The 20,335-nt window shown below is 60.6% G+C and overlaps 3 protein-coding genes across 5 annotated transcripts in view; 2 read left to right on the top strand and 1 right to left on the bottom strand.

Annotated features, from left to right (window-relative positions):
• Positions 1 to 3,188, top strand: part of SLC38A10 (solute carrier family 38 member 10) — a 46,181-nt gene extending 42,993 nt beyond the window's left edge. For both annotated transcript variants that reach the window (XM_003931653.4, XM_003931654.4), the window contains 2 exons: positions 1,120 to 1,296; positions 1,527 to 3,188. In XM_003931653.4, the coding sequence (XP_003931702.3) occupies positions 1,120 to 1,296; positions 1,527 to 2,650 (1,301 nt within the window). In that variant the 3' untranslated portion in view covers positions 2,651 to 3,188. The remainder of the gene's footprint in view (positions 1 to 1,119; positions 1,297 to 1,526) is intronic.
• Positions 3,189 to 6,647: 3,459 nt separating this feature from the next.
• NDUFAF8 (NADH:ubiquinone oxidoreductase complex assembly factor 8) lies at positions 6,648 to 8,621 on the bottom strand. Its single transcript, XM_003931655.2, has 3 exons — positions 8,488 to 8,621; positions 8,265 to 8,375; positions 6,648 to 6,929 (listed from the first exon to the last, which is right to left on the bottom strand). Exons 1-3 carry the CDS (start codon positions 8,569 to 8,571, stop codon positions 6,900 to 6,902), a joined length of 225 nt encoding a protein of 74 aa, XP_003931704.1. The 5' UTR covers positions 8,572 to 8,621; the 3' UTR covers positions 6,648 to 6,899.
• Positions 8,622 to 8,829: 208 nt separating this feature from the next.
• Positions 8,830 to 18,905, top strand: TEPSIN (TEPSIN adaptor related protein complex 4 accessory protein). 2 transcript variants are annotated; one of them, XM_039476398.2, is made up of 13 exons: positions 8,830 to 8,957; positions 10,681 to 10,753; positions 11,058 to 11,149; positions 11,327 to 11,420; positions 12,864 to 12,931; positions 13,227 to 13,305; positions 13,439 to 13,510; positions 14,401 to 14,604; positions 14,912 to 15,074; positions 15,228 to 15,341; positions 15,457 to 15,535; positions 16,409 to 16,543; positions 17,323 to 18,905. In XM_039476398.2, exons 1-13 carry the CDS (start codon positions 8,910 to 8,912, stop codon positions 17,869 to 17,871), a joined length of 1,770 nt encoding a protein of 589 aa, XP_039332332.1. In that variant the 5' UTR covers positions 8,830 to 8,909; the 3' UTR covers positions 17,872 to 18,905. The 2 variants fall into 2 exon arrangements, with proteins under 2 accessions (XP_039332332.1, XP_039332334.1); XM_039476400.2 differs by lacking the exon at positions 14,401 to 14,604.
• Positions 18,906 to 20,335: the final 1,430 nt, after the last annotated feature.

Below are 20,335 nucleotides of genomic sequence, written 5' to 3'. Positions count from 1 at the left end.
AAACGTGTTACAAAAATGACATAAACCACAGCTGCTTGCAGCAGATTACTGGCCAGCGCTGAAGCGGGTCCAACTAGGCCTCCTGTAGCAGGTGTGCGCCAGTGTGCCCCGGGCAGGCCTGTCCTCGGGACCTTGCTGCCGGCGCGGGCCCTTAATTCTGGGTACACCAGGGCTCCCTGTCATGCAGGGCCTGCCCAGAATTTCCACAGTGGACGGTGGTCAGGACAGCTGGCTGGGGCCCCACTGATGCTCCAGCTCCCATGCTCCCCTTGAAAGAAGACAGCTTGTTTTTAAAATTCTCGTCTTGGAGGAAACTTTCTTAAAGTACAATATTCTTTTCAAAATATAGCTTATCATTTTTCTTCTCCCCTCCCTTTTTTTTGAGACAGGGTCTTGCTCAGTTGCCCAGGCTGGAGTGCAGTGGCTTGATCACCGCAGCCGTGACCTCCTGGGCTCAAGCCACCTCAGCCTCCCAAGTAGCTGGGGGTACAGGCGTGCACCACCACGCCTGGCTAATTTGCATTTTTTTTGTAGAGATGGGGTCTTGCTATGCTTCCCAGGCTGGTCTCTAACTCCTGGGCTCAAGTAATCTTCCTGCCTCGGCCTCCCAAATTGTTGGGATTACAGGCGTGAGCTGCTGTGCCCAGGCTTATTTTCTCATGTGCTTGTCCTAGAACAACTGAATGTGTAAAATGGGAAAATAAGGAAAAAACCCCACCTAGCCCAGTTAACCGTCCCTGACATTGTGGCGCATTCCTTTTGACTCCGTTGCTTTGGAAACTCATTTTCAGTGGGTAACAAGCAAGTTCGCTGAGGTCCCGTCGGTGCGCCTGCGGTGCAGCCAGTGAGGAACTGATACGGGCAGAGAGGCTGGCTGTGCGGGAGGGGCTGCTGGGGGTGTCCTGGGGGCAGTCAGGGCAGAGCCTCTCCTGGGCCAGGCCTGTGTGTCTCACTGAGCTGTCCAGACACGCTTCACGGTCAGGCTCGTGACGAGTGGTGGCGAGTAGTCCCAGCACGCTCCCTGCAGGTGACCGGTGTGTGGCCTTGCTGCGGGCCGGTGCCGTCCTTGGCCCAGCACGGTGTGTGGGCACCCTCTCACTGTGCGTTTTCCAAACCCAGAAGCTGGCAGGGCGGAGATGCTGGACCATGCCGTCCTGCTTCAGGTGATCAAAGAACAGCAGGTGCAGCAAAAGCGCTTGCTGGACCAGCAGGAGAAGCTGCTGGCAGTGATCGAGGAGCAGCACAAGGAGATCCACCAGCAGAGGCAGGAGGACGAGGACGACAAGCCCAGGCCAGGTAGGCGGGGCGGCAGGCGAGGGGGCGGGGCCAGGCAGGGGCTCCTGCGGTCCTGTGCGGCCTATCCTGAAGGGGGAGTCTAGGTTTTGGTTGCTGGTGTCAGCGGTTGCTATGGGTCTGAGGTCCCGTGGCCTGTCCTGAGGGTGGTTGCCAGCTTGCTGTTTTGAGTCCCTCCCCTGGCAGCCTATGTTCAGTGCCATGGCTAAACTGATGACTGACTTCATTTGCAGTGGGCATGCAGCCAGAGCCCGGGGTGGTGGCACCCAGAGGCCAGGAGGCCCCCGAAGGCAAGGCCAGGGAGATGGTAGAGAATCTGCCTCCCCAGCTTTTGGACCCTGCCCTCCGAGCTCCTGGGGGCCACCCCGCTCCATCCCAGGACCTTAACCAGCACTCCCTGGAGCACCTTGAGGGGCCTGTGGGCAGAGAGCCTGCTGGCCCTCCGGATGGCGGCTCTGACACGGAGCTGCAGCCAGCCCCGGCCAAGCTAAGAGACGGCCAGAAGGACGTCGCCCCCAGGGCAGCTGGCCCGCTGAGGGAGCTCCTCCCAGAGGCCACGGGGCAGGTGCCTGTGCCGGACCCCGCCGGGGAAGCCCGGGGCCCACAGGAGCGCCTTGCGGAGGAATTCCCCAGGCAAAATCAGGATGTTCCTGGCGGTGGTTCCCAAGAAAGGAAGAAACCTGGGAAGGAGGTGGCAGCCACTGGCACTGGCATTCCGAGGGAAGCCAACAGGCTCGAGGCAGGGCCAGGAGCAGAGACAGGGGACCTTCCCGCGAAGTCCAAGCAAATGAACCGAGGCCTGGGCCTTGCAGCAGGCCTGCCCGGCAAGGCGGAGGGAGCAGCCCTGCAGCCCCAGGCTGCGTTACGCCAGCCGGAGCGACGGGTCATCTCTGATGGCGAGCAGGGTGGACAGCAGGGCCACCAGCTAGACCATGGTGGTCACCTGGAGATGAGAAGGGAGGCCCACGGCAGGGACCATGTGCCTGTGTCCCACAAGCAGCCGGGAGGTGGGGAGGACACTGCTGTCCAGGAGCCCAGGCAGAGGCCGGAGCCAGAGCTGGGGCCTAGACGAGCTGCCCCCGTGGCCCAGAGGCCGGACAATGCCAAGCCCAACAGAGACCTGAAGCTGCAAGCTGGTTCCGACCTCCGGAGGCGGCGGCGGGACCTGGGCCCTCGTGCGGAGGACGAGCCGGCCCTGAAGGACGGGGTCATCATTGGCTTTAACCCCCTACCTGATGTCCGGGTGGATGATCTCCGTGGTGCCCTGGACGTCCAGCTCCGCCAGGCCGTCGGGGGCGCTTTGCAGGTGGTCCACAGCCGGCAGCTTCGACAGGCGCCCGGGGATCTGGAGGCCTAGCACCTGTTGGCCACGAGGGCCACGCCCGCCACCGCCAGCGCAGCAGCAGGTCTCCCTGCCACGTTCTGGCCAAACTGCAGGTCACACACACTCTTTCCCAGGGTTTCGTGTCTGAGGCCCTCACCAAGTGTGAGTGCAAGTATAAAAGATTGCACTGTCTGTGGCATTGTTTCCAGAATGTTCTTGCCGTTATTTGTCGCACCTCTTAGTCTGAGGGCCTCTAACCTCTCGACTCTGAGCTCACTACAGCCCGTGAGAAACGGCCTCCAGGGTGAGCTGGCTGGCGCGCTTTCTCCCAGGCTCAGGCCGGGGATCCGCTGCGTCTGGGGCCGAGCCTCCCGCTCCTGCGTGGAGCACGTCTTCATGTTGAGCTCGACGGGCGGCTGTGCGTGGAGGCACACGTGGCTGCCGATGGTCCCAGCACAGGCTACCGTGAGAGCCAGCGTCAGCCCAACTTCAGTGACTCAGAATGTTCAGTTTATTGATGTTTCCCACAGTGTGGTAGAAATCTTGAATAAATTCTGTGCCTTCGCCTGCCTGGGTGGGTGCCGCTTGGTATCTGGGAAGCACGGGGAGCGGGGCCGGGCTCCTGAGGGGCCTCCAAGGGGGGCTGGCTGGTGTCACCTTCTGCACTCATGGTTGGCACAGCCTCTGTGGTCTGTGTTTTTCGACACTGAGTTGTGGGCTTTTTAAAAACTAAGAACTACCACTGATATCTGATTAGTGACGTTGGTCCGGGGAAGTGACTGGAAGGAGAGCCGGAGGCTGGCCTCGGATTCTAGATGCACACAGCAGAGGCCAGAGGCTGCGAGGGAACAGCTCCGTGACCTGCGCCCCATGGTGACCTGACACCAGACGCAGTACAGTCCCAGAGAGACGCGGCGAGCGGGCAGACCCGCCTGTGCGGGGAGCTCGCCCAGCCCCCTGGGCCAGGCTGACGGGCATGCTGCCCTGCGACCAGGACAAGCGACACAGCCTCTCGCCTGGCGGGAGGAGAGGGGAGGGTGCCACTGTGTCCACAGCGCACGTGGCTGGGTGCTGCATCCCTGTGTCTGCGTCGGCTCGTCCTCTGGGGAGCGCGCGCCATGCAGGGCAGAGGACCTATGGGGGTCAGGGCCTGGGCTTGGGGGAGGCGTGTGTTGGTGAAAGTCCCTGTACAGAGGGCTGGGCCTCGGCCTCTGGTGGCGTAAGAAACTACAATAACCTTCAGGCTGGGCAGCCTCAAGACTGGAAATTGTTTTTTTTTTTTTTGAGATGGAGTTTCACGGTCACCCAGGCTGGAGTGCAGTGGGGTGATCTCTGCTCACTGCAACCTCTAGCTTCCAGGATCAAGTGATTCTCTTGCCTCAGCCTCCCAAGTAGCTGGGACTACAGGCGCCCACCACTAGTTTTTTGTTTGTTTTTTGTTTTAGTAGAGATGGGGGTTTTACCTTGTTGGCCAGGCTGGTCTTGAACACCTGTTCACGATCTGCCTGCCTTGGGCTCCCAAAGTGCTGGAATTACAGGCATGAGCTGCCACGCCTGGCCTGAGGACGAAATGAACTATAGGAAAGCTTCTGGAGGCCGAGTGGTGACTCCTGCTGAGCCCTGGAGGCTGGGAGGGGGATGAGGGGCGGGTACTGCTCAGCAGGCAGGAGGTGCCTCGCAAAGGCGGTTCAGTCCCAGTCTTTCTGTCCTTCATTAAAAACAATTCCAAGTGAACCACAGCTCAGTGATAAAACACCTCCCAGATACTCCCCTCAGACTGGAACTCCGTTTGTTCAATTGCTTGGACTGGGATTTTCATTCCGGCTGGATTTCCCCAAATATCTTAGTGTGACCCAGTTTTCTTTTTCTCCTCTGGAGGTTATTCTGGCCTCCTCCCCTTTCTGCTAACTGCTGCTGTTGGAGCAGGACAGGGCCGCCCTCCACCAGCACAGAGAGGCATCCGTGACGGCCCTCCTCTGCCGTCGCCCACCCTGCTGCACCCCGGAGCCCCTGCACCCCCGAGTCCCTGTGCCCCCAGCCACATGCAGGGTCACTTGCCCCTTGCTCGCTTCCTTCTTCCTGCCCACCCCCACCCCCATCCCCAGCCCAGGCGGCACCCCTCAGGGAAGGAAAGAGAAGCTTATTTCCCCAGAAGCCTGGCAGAACCCCGGGTGGGGCCTGGGGCCAGGCTGCGCTTTCTGAGCCACCTCGGACTGCTCCTGTCTGGTCAGTCCTGGTGCTGTCACCGGGCAGTGGAGCCTGCCTCCGGGGGCTCAGTTCCCGGGCAGGGCAGCAGGGACGGCGCTGCCCCTTCCCCGTGGGAACAGACTCGCACAGCAGGCTGGCCCGAGAGCCAAGGCACTCGCTGTCATTTGATGTGTCCCCCCAAAATTCAGGAGGTGCCTATGTGATAGCGTCGAGAGTGACTAGGCCCCAAGGGCTCCTTCCTGGCTGCAGGAATAGGAGCCTCACAAAAGGCAGCATGCAGCACGCAGGTCCTGCGCTCCCTTCCCCTCCGCCTTCTGCAGCCTCAGGACACAGCACAAAGGCCCTCCTCCGACGCCACGGCCAGTGCCTGGCTCTCCGGCTTCCCAGCCAGCGGAGCTGAGAAGTCAGGCTGTTCTTTGTGAATCACGAAGCCTCAGGTGCTTGGTTGGGGCAGCAGGAGTGGCCTAAGTGTGCCTGAAGCGGAGCACTGCATGGTCCTGGCGGCCTGGAATGGGCAGAAGCCCCCCACCGCCCGCCTTCCTGAGCTGTCCATCGGTGCAGTCCTGAGAGCCAGTGTCTCAGGGAGGAAGGGCAGGAGCAAAGGTGCAGGGCGCTTTGTAAGAAAATTTGGGGGGGTAGAAGAGGGGGGTCCCCAGGAGGCCCGAGAGCTGCGTTTGGAGGTGTGGGCCACAGGAAGCGGCAGGTCTGTCTGCCACCACTGCACACACACGCTGAAGGACAGCGGGGGTCGGGGGAGCACTGGCAAGGTCTGTGGGGAGGACGGGCGGGCCCACAGAGGAGGGGTGTGGAGGGAGGTGAGCAGAGGAGAGGGCATACGTGCCGTGAGGCTGGCTCAGGATGAGTGCTGCACGCTCGAGGGGGAAGGCAGAGGTGGGGGCAGCCGGGCCTCACGCTGCGGAGGTGGGTTAGGCGGGTGGGCCCGGGCAGGGCCTCTGAGTCTCCGGCCTATGCAGGGACAGGCTGCGGTGGCTTGGCTCCAGCAGTCTGGTCTGGATTTCCGTGGTTCCCAAGATGTGACTCTTTCCTGGGCCTTGGGACAAAAATCTAACACTCTGGAGACTTACAATGCCCAGCTCCAGCAGATGAGACAGCGGGTGTTTGACCCTTAGGGGAAACCAGGCTAATTCTGGGACGGCATGTGAGGAGGAAACATGGAGGTACAGACCTCAGCCCACGGGGCCAGCTGCTCGCACGGGCCTGGGGACAGGTGCAGGCCGCAACCCCAGGACAGCCAGACCTCCACGCTCGGGAGCGAAGGAACACCTGAAGCAGTCCCTGCCACGCCCGGCAGGTGGCGCCCAGGCCCCACAGATTCCCGAGTCTCCCTGTCGGCAAGCGCCTGGCCGGGGTCAGGGTGTCGCCCTTCTGGCCTTAGTTTCAGGTCCAGTGGTGTGACAGGGAAGGGGACGAGCGGGCAGCGGGCAGCAGCCATCAGTGACGTACCTGGGCTGCTGAGGCGGCGACCAACCCCACACCACAAAGGAGTGGCAGTGGCTGCTGGTGCCCTATGCAGGCCCCTCTCGGAGGCTCAGGCCCTTTTGTAAAGAGCCCCACCTTACCCCACGTCCAGGAAAGCCACCTTCAAGGACCCTGCCCCATGGGGTGTCCGTCCTCATCTTTGGTGTGTGCTATATACCTGTAGTGAGGTCTGCAGGCTTCACCAGATTCAGATTAAATACCTTAGTGAGACTGTTTTAAAATGGAGATTTTGAGGCACAGTATCCCTGAGTCCCAGCCCTGCCCTTTTTGGGGTAGAAGCCAGGGCCCATAGGTCGCAGTCTGCACACAGTAAGCCCCTCGCTGCAGGATCTGACAGAATCTTTATCGTTACATCATATTCTAAAGTCCTTACAGAGACAATGCTGGAAAACCAATTTCTGCTCTACCCACACCTCAACTTGCTGAGAAGAAACACAGGAGCTAAAGTCAGGAAGTCACATCTTTGCCATTCCTACTTCCTTTCTGCCCTGGGCATTCCACGTGTGCCACCAGGCGCCATCAGGACGAGGGCTCTGCACCCGCAGCAGCAGACAGGTGTGAAGCTCAGAACCTCCTAACAGCCTCCCTCCAGTGTCTTCTTGGCCTGCAAGATAAAGTGTTTTGTCTGAATGGCTTGCTTCCAAGTTAGACACAGCTTGAAAGAAAACGACCACACCAAATGCCTTGTTCTGCCAAATACCTTAGAGACTTCGGTGCTGGCCCGTGCTGGAGGCTCGACTGGTTGGAGAACCATGGGCTGGTTCCCTGGGTCACTGGTTCAAGGGACAAGAGCCTTGTGACACCATCACAGACCTCACTGCTGTACCCTCCTCTGACCCCCACCAAACGCCACATTTGGTCTCATGCTCTCATGAAGGGTAAGCAGAAGGTCTCCCCGATCCAAAAACTTTTTTTTTTTTTGAGACACAGTCTCACTCTGTTGCCCAGGCTGGAGTACAGTGGCGTGATCTCAGCTCACTGCAACCTCCACCTCCCAGGTTCAACTGATCTTCCTACCTCAAGCCTCCCAAGTAACTGGGACTACAGGTGAACACCACCATGCCTGGCTAATTTTTTTATTTTGTAGAGATGGGGTCTCTGTATGTTGCCCAGGCTGGTCTCAAACTTCCAGGCTGAAGCAATTCAGCCACCTCAGCCTCCCAAAGTGGTAGGATTATGGGTGTGAGCCACCATACCCAGCAAAGGTGCAACTTCTGATGAGTCGCCCACTCCTGCATCCAAGGCTGCTGGGGGCAGGCAGGAATGCAGGCTGTGGAGCTTTTATTCAAGTATCCTTTCTCTGGCCCAAATCTCTGGATTGGCAGCTCCCGGTAAACAGAGTCAGCACTGGCGTCACAGCCAGATACACTGAGTCGGGGCGCCCGAGGTGGTACCCAGTCAGGCTGACACTTACGGAAGCAGCCTCAGAATGACTTAAAGCCCCACGGTCAGGAAGCCCATCGTGCCAGTTGTGAGGGTGGCGGGGGCGGGGAAGAGGGGTGCCCGGGGTGGGGGGGGTGCCCGGCTGGGCAGGTGCTGAAGGAATCCACCGCCGCAGCTGCGCAGGGGGCTGCGAGTGCCGGGGAGGTGAAGACCCAGAAGGTGCTGGGTACTTGCTGGGAGTCCTGTGTCGGGTCGATACTGGCATGACACCCCTCGGCGGCAATGCCAACACGAAAACTTAACGCTTTTTACAAAGCGCCTTCTTGCACACATCCCCCATCCTTTCTGAGACTGGTGCCAGTCTCGCTTTACAAACACGCTGGCACAAACCCGGGACCGCCGAGGTTTCGCGGGCTCGTCGGCGGCTCGGTGGTTTGGTCAGCCCGGGTCTAAAGCACGCAGCAGCAGCTCAAACTTTGAACCAACAGGAAAAGCAAAGGCCGGGGCCCGCCGGCTCTTGGAGGGGAAGGGCTCGGAGGGGCCGGCGCCCACCTACCGCGGCGGCGAAGCAGCTCCGCAGGGCCTCGAACTCCCGCGCGCAGAGGTCCTTGCTCAGGCGGCCGCCCGGGGCCGTAGAGGCCTGCACGCACCTGCCGTACGCCGCGGCCTGCGGAGGGGACGGGCGCGGGTCGTGAGGTCCCGTCCCCGCCCTTCCCCCCCGTCACCGCCCCGCTCGGCCCTTCCCGCCCCGCAGCACTGGCCCGCCCGGGGCTCCTCACCTCGGCCCCGCAGGCGGCCAGCCGCTCAGGGAAGGAGCGGAGGCGGCTTCGCACCCGGCCCCACACCGCTCCGTTAGCCGACATGAGCCGCAGTGCCCGGAGCCCCTGGACGCCGCCATGTCGGGTCCGTCTTCTTCCGGTGTTCAGGTCCGTCCTCTTCCGGCGTCCAACAGCTTGATAGGCCGGCGCTTCCGCCCATCAGCGTCCCTGAGCTTTTTAATCGCCGTCTCTGGCCCTGAGCCCCCTGCAATTGGCTTTTGTCCTTGTCTGTCTCTGCCCTGGGACTTCGGATTGGCCTAGGCTCAAATTATTTACGAAGCCGCCCTCAGGGCCCGGCCCACCACGAGGAACTGGGCCACGGAGCCTGACGCACGCGCTGATTGGAGGGCCCGGGCGGGGCGGACCGCGAGGTGACTTGCATCATGGCGGCAGCGCCGCCGCTGCGGGACCGCCTGAGCTTTCTGCACCGGGTGAGTGGGGGCGGCCCGCCCCGGCCCCGGCCCCACGTGTCCCCTCGGGCGCCGCTCGCCCCGGGCCGGAGCCGTTGACCTTGCGTCCCCGCCCTGGGTAGCCGCTCCCGGCCCCTGAGCTGCCCGCCCGCCGCGCGGTCCCCGGGCCTCCCAAGCCGGACCCGCCGAGCGCGAGGGCGATGGGCACAGCCAGCCCCTGGGGAAGAGAACAGGCCTCGGCCGGCATTCAGTGGCCTCCGACAGGCGGGAAGGAGCGGCGGACCCGGTGGACGTGGAGCCGCTGCGTCCGCGCTGCCGGCGCCGGGTGGGCTCCGGTCCTGGAGAGGCACCCCTGGGTTGCCGAGAACACAGACGCCTCGAAGGGACAGAGAAGGACGCTGTTGTGAGCCCCTCTTAGTAAACGCTCTGAGAAGGAGAGGTCGGGGCCGGTCCCCAGGTGTCGTCCAGAGCAAACTGCCTTCTTGTCAGCCCTGGGCTTTCCTAGGCTGGACCTCAGAGGGGGCTGGGTGGTCCCAGGGCGCGGCCTTGGGCTGCCAGAAGCCTCGCTAGGGTTGGTCAAGCTCCGTGCAGGGTTTGGGCAGAGTCGTTCTGTGCTGCGTTCTGCAGTCGTCAGCTGTCACCTGCAGACCTCTCAGCCCCGCTCAGGGCTTGATGGGCAGAGTGTCAGTGATGTGTGTCCACAGCCTCGGGAAACACGTCAGGTCCACGGTTTTTTGTGTTGTCACTAGATCTCGGCCCTCATGAGGTCGGTCCCAGGCTTGTCCTCTTAAATACTCGTGAACTCTTCTGTTACTGAATAATGCCAGAATGAGTGTTTCCAATTTTCACCCCATAAACCACACAGCTTCCTGCCAGCAAGTAAGCGTGAAACAGATAAGTACGTCCGCATGAAGCGAACATAAAACACACGGTGTCGCCGGGCGCGGTGGCTCAAGCCTGTAATCCCAGCACTTTGGGAGGCCGAGGCGGGTGGATCACAAGGTCGAGAGATCGAGACCAACCTGGTCAACATGGTGAAACCCCGTCTCTACTAAAAATACTAAAAATTAGCTGGGCGTGGTGGCACGTTCCTGTAATCCCAGCTACTCCGGAGGCTGAGGCAGGAGAATTACCTGAACCCAGGAGGCAGAGGCTGCGGTGAGCCGAGATCGCGCCATTGCACTCCAGCCTGGGTAACAAGAGCGAAACTCTGTGTCAAAAAAAAAAAACAAAACAAAAAACAAACAAAAAAAACCACACGGTGTCACTTGGTTCTCGGGAGCGATGGAGCCAGCCAGGCCAAGCAGCTCTGTCACTCTGCCAATCCAGGCTCTAGGGAGGTGGGGCCATTCATAGTCCCTTGCGTGGAAAAGGGGCTTGCCTGGGCCTTGTTTGGCGTTGCTAGTCAGTAGGTAGGTCCAGGAGAAGTACTTTCAAAGAGCCTTACATGCTGGGAAGTACAGGGAGGCTGGGGCTGTGTCCTGTCTTATCCCAGGTGAGGCAGCCCCTCCCTGGAGAACCACCATTGATTTGCCTCTTCCCTGAGGCTGTTCGTCCCTGAAGGTTGAGGGAGGACCATGCTGCGGGCTCCCTGTGGCCCATAGCACCCTTCGCGTCCCTTCCCAGTCCTTTCTCTGGCCGCGTCAACAGCAAGAGGTGGGCCGTTTCCACCCCTTTGGGAGCTGCGGGCTCACCCTATGGGAAATGGCGCCTCATCACGGCAGAGGCTCTTGTTCCCTTTCAGCTCCCGATTCTCCTGAAGGGGACGTCAGATGATGATGTCCCATGTCCCGGCTACCTGTTTGAAGAGATTGCTAGTATCCTTCCTCGACGTCCCTGTGTGGGGGAGAAAGCGGATAGCAGGGTCCTGGTGTGGGGCAAAGGGTCACTGGGGGTTCTGCTGTCCCTGGAGGGATTTACAGCTCCTTTATCATTGAAACCAGTCACGGGTGGGGTCTGAAGGCTGCGATACTGATGGCTCGGGAGACCCTGGAAGCCCCAGCGCTCCTGACGGCAGCAGGTGCTTCCAGGCAGCGTGAGCTGGGAGGACCCAGGGCTGTTTCTCTGCACGGCCCAGCGCAGCCTTCATCATCTCCCTTCCCTAACCCGAGCGTGCCACAGAAATCTCCCACGAATCTCTGGGCAGCAGCCAGTGCCTGCTGGAGTACCTCCTGACGCGCCTGCACAGCAGCTCTGGCCACGGAAAGCTCAAGGTGAGCCCCTGCGTGGTCAAGCGTCAGGCCCGAGCCCCTGCCCACGGTGCTGAGACCAGAGGAGCAGATGAGCGGCACAGGGTGGCCGGTGGCTCTGTGCCCTTGGGGCGCCCCTGGCCCTGCCCTGGGTGTCCCGTGTCGGGCCTGCCCAGCGCTGCTGACCGCCCCACTCCCCAGGTGCTGAAGATCCTGCTCTATCTGTGCAGCCATGGGTCCTCCTCCTTCCTGCTCATCCTCAAACGCAACTCCGCCTTCATCCAGGAAGCTGCAGGTACAGGGGCACGCATACGCTCCAGAAGAGCCAGGGCCGTGGACAGTGGGGGAGGGTGGTGAATCCTCCGGTCTTGAGAAGTCAGCTAGAGCCCTCACCCTGGCCTGGTCCTGATCGCTGCCCCGCCTTGGGAGGGAGGGAGAAGGAAGGGTGGGAGGGAGGGAGAAGGAAGGGTGGGAGGGAGGGAGGGGGAAGGGTGGGAGGGAGGGAGGGAGGGGAAAGGGAGGGAGGGAGGTGGCTGGCAATCAAAGACAGGTTTTCTTTACTGAAAGCTTGAGAGGCGCTCCTGGCCGATGGTGGTCAGGAGCACTTTCTGTTACAGACTAAGAGCATATATTGGTTTTAGTGTGAGGGGCTTATCAGAAGCCACGGATGTTTGTGCGTGTGGAGAAGTTTATGGCAGGGTTGGAGTCTCTGGAGGAGGGGATACTGTCTTGGAGCAGACATCCTTCGGCCAGAGGGTGGTTTATCTCAGGGCTAGCATGTCTCTGGTCGGGAGGAGTTTGAATGTTTCTGGTTGGAGATGTTATTTGTGGTTTATGGGCATGTTGACTTTAGCTGTTAAACTGATGCTGTGTGATTTAGGCAGTTTTTTATGAGGTGAACTTTAGAATGAGGGGCTCGTCCAAGATGGTGACACTCCTGCTCTGTCACCGAGGAGGGGCAGTGTGGTGTGTAGGTGGGTGGCCCCGGCTCCTGCCAAGAATGGCAGCTGAAGGGTGATGTCCTGCTGGCAGGTCATCCAGCCACTGACTCAGCTTGTGGCCGCCAACCCTGGGCCCAGGGGCAGCCAGGGCATCGTCTGCAAATCACGGGGCTAGCCTGCCAGGGTGGAGATGGGCGGCCGAGGGGTGAAGGGGACTCGGCTGTGATGGAGGCGCCCACCTTCCCACTCATGGCCCTCCAGGGCTGCTCAGAGGAGCAGCTCTCAGGATGAGTCCCGAAAGGATGCTCGGCCCCAGGTGAGGCTTAGGGGGCCCTGGGGCCCCAGGATTTAAGGAAAGACATCCCAGTTACTGTGACTGGAGCTCGCAGAGCAGCGGAGCCTGAGACAGCTGACTGGGTATGGGCAGGGCCAGGTAGAGCTTTCGGGCTGTGATAGAGAACACTGCTTCCACCCTCCAGGCCCAGGGGAGCCTCTGGGGGTCCCTGGTGTGCGTGGGGCAGGTAGAGTGGGCGGCGGGGGGTGCCAAACCAGCTCAGACACAAGGCGTTGTGGGTCCTGGGGAGACGAGGTGGGTGCTGTGGAGAGAGACTCGCCTCTGTGGGGCTTGGGTGACAGGGAGCCAAGGGTCTGCTCAGGTGTGGCCTCTGCAGGGTCCTGGAGGAGGGGGTCCTGGTGGCGGGAGCGTGCCACCCTGGAGAGGGCCCAGTGTGCCACGACTCGCAGGGGCAGCAGCGCCAGGTTCAGCCCTGCCTCAACTTGCCTTTTCTGTTCTGCAGCTTTTTCGGGGCCCCCGGATCCTCTGCACGGGAACAGCTTGTACCAGAAGGTTCGGGCAGCCGCGCAGGTGAGCCCAGGAGTAGAGTCACTCTGCAGGGTGCCCTCCTCCGGTAGAGGGGAAGGACTGGGGCCTGGATGTCGGCTGGAGGGTTTGCCATTCTCCCACCAGGGGCCCCTGCCTCCCCTTCCGGCTGGGGGGTATGGGGGGTGCTCCTGCCTCCACTCCTGGCTGCTGGACACAGCCCATGTCTGGCTGAGTGGTTCAGGAGCCGTGTCCAGAGGACAGGATGGCGTTGGCGTGGGTGGCAGGGTTAGTACAGCAGCCCCAGCAGAGGGAGCTGAGGCTTCCGCCTCCCCTGCAGGACTTGGGGAGCACCCTGTTCTCGGACGCCTTGTCGCCGCTGCCTCCCTCCCAGCCTCTGGGGACCCCGCCGGCCACAGGTAGGTGACCGAAGGGACCGTGTTCAGCCCCGGCACTGGGTTTCTGCCTCCCCAAGTGTCCTGGGCATCTGTGCTGCCCGTGGGCAGGGCCGAGGGTGGGGCCGGCTTGCCGCTGACTGAGGACCCTCTGCAGGCATGGGCTCCCAGGCCAGGCCACACAGCACCCTCCAGGGTTTCGGCTACAGCAAGGAACACGGCTACACCGGTGAGTGGGAAGGCCCTGCGTGGGCGCCGGGTCCCAGGGCGCAGGGGTGAGGAGGGCGGGGGCGCAGGGCTGCCCACCTGCTAGCTACTGCCCCTGTTCCCTCCCTCACGCAGCCTCAGCCCTTCCTGGGGCTGCCCCCACTGTCACTCTGGCAGCCCGACGTGGGGGTGGGGCAGGTGGAAGAAAGCCGAACGGGAGGTCGGGGCGAGTCTGCTCTAAGAGAGGCCGAGGGCCATGGCCCTGGCCATGGTGGGGGTGACTCAGGTGGTCATGTGGGGAGCTGTTAGGAGCTGGGGCAGCTCCAGTGGACGACTGCTCATCAGTGCCAGGAGAGCCATGGGTGGCACCGCTGCCTGCAGCCGGGACCCAGCTTTCGGCCCAGCCATGCCCTGCTGCAGCCCCGGGGACGTGTCTAGCTGCTCACTGGCAGGCTGTCCCAGCCCGGCCATGCCCTGCCGTGGGCCCTGGACATGTCTGGCTGCTCGCCGCCAGGCTGTCATGCTGTCCTGCACAGCCCTGGGGCTCCTGCTGATGTTTTGGTATGGGGGCGCCTTCTACAGGGAGCTCACATGGGAAGGGCGGGTCCCTCCCAGGCCTGGATACCCCCTCTCTCAGCCAAGGCCGAGGCCAGGCCCCTTAGGACACCCTCACTCCCAGAGGACAGAGGGACAGAGGCCTAACTGCTGTGAGCTGGAGATATCCCGAGAATGCTAAACTGGAGTCCACAGGGAGCTTCCGGAAGGCCTGGTCCCTAGGAGGCCTCCATACCTGCAGTGTGTACCCCGACCCCCCCAAGCCTGAGCAGGGAGCCAGTGTGGGCAACCTGCTCTCAGAGGACCCGGGTGGGGCCACGCTGAGTGGCTGTCCCATCACCCTCTCCTCCGGTGCAGGCTCGGCAGGTGAAGTCTTCCTCTCCACCATCCAGAAGGCCGCAGAGGTGGTGGCCAGTGCCATGCGCCCCGGGCCCGAGAGTCCCGGTACCCAGAGGCTCCTGCCGCGGGGTGACGCCTACCAGCCTGCCGCGATGCCTGCAGCCAGCCGCAGGCCCCCAGCCCTGGGGAACCCACTCCCCGGGGCCAGTCCAGGTCCCCGAGGTATCAAGGCGAGGGCTTCTCCCCTTCACTAGGAGGGAAGGAGTCTGGGTCACTCCTTCCTGTCACCACTGGGGCTTTGCGGCCATTGAGGCACATGCCAGGGCCTCCCACACAGCAGGAGGAGCAGCACCAGAGGTGGAAGCAGATGCCCGTGGGGGCTAGTGTTTGCTGAAGCCGGAGCCAAGGCGGCCACCCATCCTCAGCTCAGGACTCAGCCCCCCAGGGCTCCTGGTCCGGGGCCCCGGGAGGTGGGCATGGGGCGGGCCTGAAGCCCCGGGGAGCTCACTTGCCATCCTGCTTCCTCCAGCTGTGAGGCATCGACCTGGGCAGGCTGGAGGGGGCTGGGACGAGCTGGACAGCGGCCCCAGCTCTCAGAATTCCTCCCAGAACAGTGACCTGAGCAGGGCCTCGGACTCTGGCAGCGACAGCCATTCAGGGACCAGCCGGGAGCCCGGCGACCTGGCAGAAAGGTGAGTGGGAGCAGCCGGAGTGGTCTTGGAGCCCCGCACCCCCCACCGCACCCTCCCAGCATGGCTCCGGCTCTTTAGGTTCTTCCCAGTGCACGCAGGGGCGGGCCATGGCTCCCACTCACTCACCCCTGACCTGGCCGTTCGCCCTGGCAGGGCCGAGGTGATGGCCCTGAGTGACTGTCAGCAGGAGCTGGGTTTGGTGAGGACCGTCACTCGGGGCCCACGTGCCTTCCTGAGCCGAGACGAGGCGCAGCACTTCATCAGAGCGTGAGTGCGCCTGGCCGCCCGCCCGGCTGCCCCAGCCCCAGCCCTGGGCGAGGGGCGAGGGGCGAGGGGCAAGGGGAGGGCCCCCACCCACCACCCAGATGTCCCTGCTGTGCAGGTGTGGGCTGCTCAACTGTGAGGCTGTGCTGCAGCTGCTCACCTGCCACCTGCGTGGGACCAGTGAATGCACGCAGCTGGTGAGCTGGGCGTGTGGTGCAGGGCTTGGCCGTGTGTCTGCCTGTGTGAACATGCCTGTGTGTGTGCCTGTGTGTGTGTGGCTGTGTTTGGGTGGCTGTGTTTGGGTGGCTGTGTGTGAACATGGTGAACATGCCTGTGTGTGTGTGTGTGGCTGTGTTTGGGTGGCTGTGAACATGCTTGTGTGTAAACATTCTTGTGTGTGTGCCTGTGTGTGTGTGCCTGTGTGTGAACATGTCTGTGTGTGTGTGGCTGTGTGTGAACATGCCTGTGTGTGCGTGTGTGTGTGTGGCTATGTGTGTGTGGCTTTGTGTGACTGTGAACATATCTGTGTGCATGTGTGTGTGTGTGGCTGTGTATGTGCTTGTGTGTGAACATTCCTGTGCATGCATAGCTGTGTGTGGCTATGTGTGAATATTCCTGTGTGTGTGGCTGTGCGGGCATATATGCCTGTGTGTGTGTATGTATGCCTGGTGTGTGTGCACGCCTGTGCATGTATACCTGTGTATACATTTGTGCACGTGTGTAGTGTGCACACACGTGTGTGTACATGACTGCATGTGTGTGCTTGTGTACGTGTGCACCTGTGTGTGTGCACGCACGTGAACATGTGGACACACTTGTGTGTGGGGGAGGCATGTGGAGGAATAAAGGTGAGGTGATCAGGGGCGGTGGACCATGTGCTTTTCGCCAGGGTCTGCCCAGGAGCTGGGGTGTCAGGCGGTAAGGACGGGTCTCTGGTGGAGCTGTCCCTGCTGCCTCTCGGCACTCGGGTCGTTGGTGAGGAGGAAGAGGAGGGAGAGAGATGGCCAGACAGGACTCCCGGCGTGGACCGCTGCCCCGTGGGTGCTGATGGTCCCTCCCTTCATCCGCAGAGGGCGCTGTCTGCCATCGCCTCCCTGGGGAGCGCCGACCTCCTTCCCCAGGAGCACATCCTCCTCCGCACCCGGCGACAGCTGCAGGAGCTCAGCATGGGCAGCCCGGGACCTGTGACCAACAAGGCTACCAAGGTGGGCAGCTGCAGGGACCACACGCACACTGCTGTCCACGGCCTCCCGCTCCTGCCCTGCGCTGGGTCAGCCCTTTCGAGAGTCCCCTCTGGAGTCCCTGTCCTGCTGGCCGAGGGACCTCGCCTCCCCGCCCCCTTCCTGACTTTCACCCCAGCTTCTCAGCACTCCCAGTGCACTAGCCGCTCCCTGCTCCTGGAAGCCCCCAACCTAGTCTGCCTTAATGTTCCTGCCGTTGTGTCTTGGCTTACACTCACGTCTTCCAGGAAGCCCTCCTTGACTGCACATGGAGTTAGCCACCCACGACACGGCTCAGGCTCAGCCTCAAGCTGAGCATGGGAACGGTCCCATTCATCTGTGTGCACTCGAATGCTCTGAACTGCCCGGAAGCCTCAGGAATCACACTGGGAGGTGTCTCCCCATAGCCAGTCCCTGGCACCCACCTACCTGTGGGCATCCCCAGCTGCTGCTTCCTCTTTTCCCTGTGGCTCCTGGAAACACGGGTCCTCAGTCACCCATCCCCAAGTCCTCCTGATCTGTCATCGTCCACCTGCTAGCTCACCCTTCAGTCAGAGCGGAGCAGGGTCCTGGGGTTGGCACCACCCTGGGTGACCCTCGTCAGGGGTTTCTGAAACGGGCACGCTGGAAGCACCCCGTGTCTAGCAGTTGGAGAAACACAGATGTGCCAGGCCCCGTGTGTTCCCACCACTCCCTCCAGCAGTCCTCACAATCCCCAGGGTTGCTCGGGAGCCTCCCTGGTTCCTCCTTCCTTCCTCTTTCAGATCCTGAGGCACCTGGAGGCCTCCTGTGGGCAGCTGCCCCCTGCCCGAGGTACCTCGGCCGAGCCTGGCCCCACGGCTGCCCTCCCAGGCCCGTCGGACCTGCTGACGGACGCTGTGCCTCTCACCGGGAGCCAGCGCTTCCTCCAGCCTCTGAGTTCAACCGTAGTGTCACCCCGGAGCCCTGCTCCCTCATCGGGGATGCCACCCAGCCCTGTGCCCACCCCGCCTCCAGATACCTCGCCCGCTCCAGCCCCCGGACACCCCAGTGAGGCTGCGACCAGACTGGCAGAGAGCAGGGGCTGGGGACCTGAGCAGGTCCCAGGCGACACGGACAGCCCAGAGAGAGCCCCCAGCAGCTATGCGTGGAGCCCCCACTCCTTGTTTGCAGGCATGGAGCTGGTGGCCTGTCCCCGCTTGGTGGGGGCTGGGGCTGCTGCTGAAGAGTCCTGCCCCGATGCCCCCTGCGCCCCCCGGACATCATCCCAGAGGACAGCAGCCGAAGAGCCACCTGGCCCAGAGCCATCAGCTTTCACATTCCTGAACGCCTGACCCAGTGGCCCGGCCCTGGAGTCTTTAGCTGCAGCTGCGGGCTGCGGGGTGGTGCTTCCTGAGCTTCTGCGACAGTCTCCAGGGCACCGGACCTGAGAGGAGGACCCTAGGGCCACCTCGTTTCAGATCTCCTCTGCCAGAGGCTCTGGCTCTGGCACTAGAATCCAGACACGGAATAGGCAGGTGGCAGGACCTCAGAAGTGCTGATCTCAGGGGTCCGAGGGGCAGCCCCTGCCTGTCTTGCCCTCAGACATGAGGTTTCTTGTGTGCATGTGGAAGCGACTACCTGGTTCTTTGTTTCATTTTGATCTCGGCTTCCTCCTTCCCCAGGAGCTCATGAGCAGCAACAGGCCACCACCTCCCGGTCCCATTGGGGTGGCTGGTTTGGTGCACATGGGTCGAGGGTGTCTTGTGCTGTCTGGCCTGTGGCCTGTGGCCTGTGGCCATGTCAGGTTTCAGGCCCCCGCGTGACCGTTTCCTGGGCTCACGCCTCGCCCCTATCCTGTGACGCTCCTTACACACGAAGCCTCTGGAACGTCCAGTCCAGCTCAGAAGCTTCCGGAGCACCGGGCTTTCCGAATAAACACTACTGTTTACACAAAGCCGGGCCGTTTACTTGTCTTCTTTTGTATATGTGCATCTTAATAAAAATACCATCAATAAGGAGCACGCGTAGGGGACGCCTTCCTCCACGTACGACGGGGGAGTTTCTTCTCGAAACATTTGGTAGGACTCCGCAGTGGTGCTATCCTTGGAGTTAACCTTCATTGCAAGGTTTTAAACCATGAAATTCAGTTTCTTAAGTGATAGCCTATTGGGGTTATCTAGTTCTGGCTTCGGTGGTCGGTCTCTCCAGGGGCTTGGTCCGTTTCTGGACGCCGCTGGCTGCGACTTCAGTTTTTTGTAGTGTGCCTTTACTGTTCTGTGCATTCCTGATGTTGCCCTTGGGTTTTCCCATTTTCTTGTCAGGCTGACTAGCAGTTTGTTAATGTTACTAGCTTCTTCAAAGAATAAACTTACTGTTTTCTGCTTCACTGATTTCTTTTTTTCAGTTTCCAATGTCACTAATTTCTGTTCTTTATTTTTCCTTTATTCTGCTCTGGGCTTATTTTTACTGTCTCAGTTTCTTAAGGTGGAAGCTTAGATTATTTATTCGTGACCTTTATTTCCTATCATGAGCAATGTAAACATCTGTCCCATTCATGGGCTGCATCTGATGAATTTTGGTATATTCGGATATTTATTCAGCTCAAAATATTTTTAAATTTCTCTCGAGACTTCCTTTTTGTCCAGTGGGTTATTTTAAAGCATGTTCTGTGATGATTTAATTCTGATACAGTTCGAGAACATACTTTGTATGATTTCTGTTACGTTGTTGAAGAATTCCGGCCAGGTGTGGCTCATGCCTGTAATCCCAGCACTATGGGAGGCCAAGGTGGGCGGATCACCTGAGGTCAGGAGTTTGAGACCAGCCTGAGCAATGTGGAGGAAACTCCATCTCTACTAAAAATACGGAGGCAGAGGTTGTGGTGAGCCGAGATCGTGCCACTGCACTCCAGCCCGGGCAACAAGAGCAAGACTCTGTCTCAAAAAAAAAAAAAAAAAAAAAAAAGATTTCAAGCCTCGGCAACATAGCAAGACCCTGTTTCTAAAAAAAAAAAAAAAAAAAATTAGCCAGGCATTTAAGTAGCCTGGCATTTTTAAATCCCCCCCCCAAAAAAAAAAAAAAAAAAAATGTAAGTAGCCTCAGCTACCCAGGTGGCTGAGGCAGGAGGATTGCTTGAACTCCAGAGGTTGAGAGGTTGAACCTCAGTGAGCTGTGATTGTGCCACTGCATTCTGGCTCTGTCACCCAGCACTGTGGCACAATCACGGCTCACCGCAATCTCTACCTCCTGAGTCCAAGGGACCCTCGTCACCCAGCACTGTGGCACAATCACGGCTCACCGCAATCTCTACCTCCTGAGTCCAAGGGACCCTCATGCCTCAGTGGCCACACACTGGTTTTATTTTTTATTTTTATTTTTTGTAGAGATGGGGTTCTCACTATGCTGCCCACACTGGTCTCCCAACTCCTGGCCTCATGCAATTTGTAGGGCCCTAGGGCCCCACAGGGTTGTGGGGTGTCCCTTATGCTGTGCTGAGGTGTAAGATCCGAGAATTAAAGAGACAGGACATTGAAGAACCGGTGAAGAGCGATGGGACTCGGGGGGGCCACACCACTCGTGAACGGAGATGGTGAGGGCCTCAGATGCCCAGGAGCATCTGTGTTTATTAGGTACAGCAGCGGCAGGGTCGTGAGTGAGGTCATCCTCTATAGGCTTAGTGATAGGGCATACATAATCATGCGAGTCACAAGTGAGGGGGCCACCCCATTATGTCACCTGGGCACAGAGGGGCTGTGTGCAGTAAGGGCCTGTGCCTTGTGCAGTAGTAGAGGGTCTCGTACAGAAAGGGGCTCCACC

This window comes from Saimiri boliviensis, chromosome 17 (assembly GCF_048565385.1).
Source record: "Saimiri boliviensis isolate mSaiBol1 chromosome 17, mSaiBol1.pri, whole genome shotgun sequence".
NCBI lineage: Eukaryota > Metazoa > Chordata > Mammalia > Primates > Cebidae > Saimiri > Saimiri boliviensis.
This window is presented reverse-complemented; position numbering and strand designations above follow the sequence as displayed.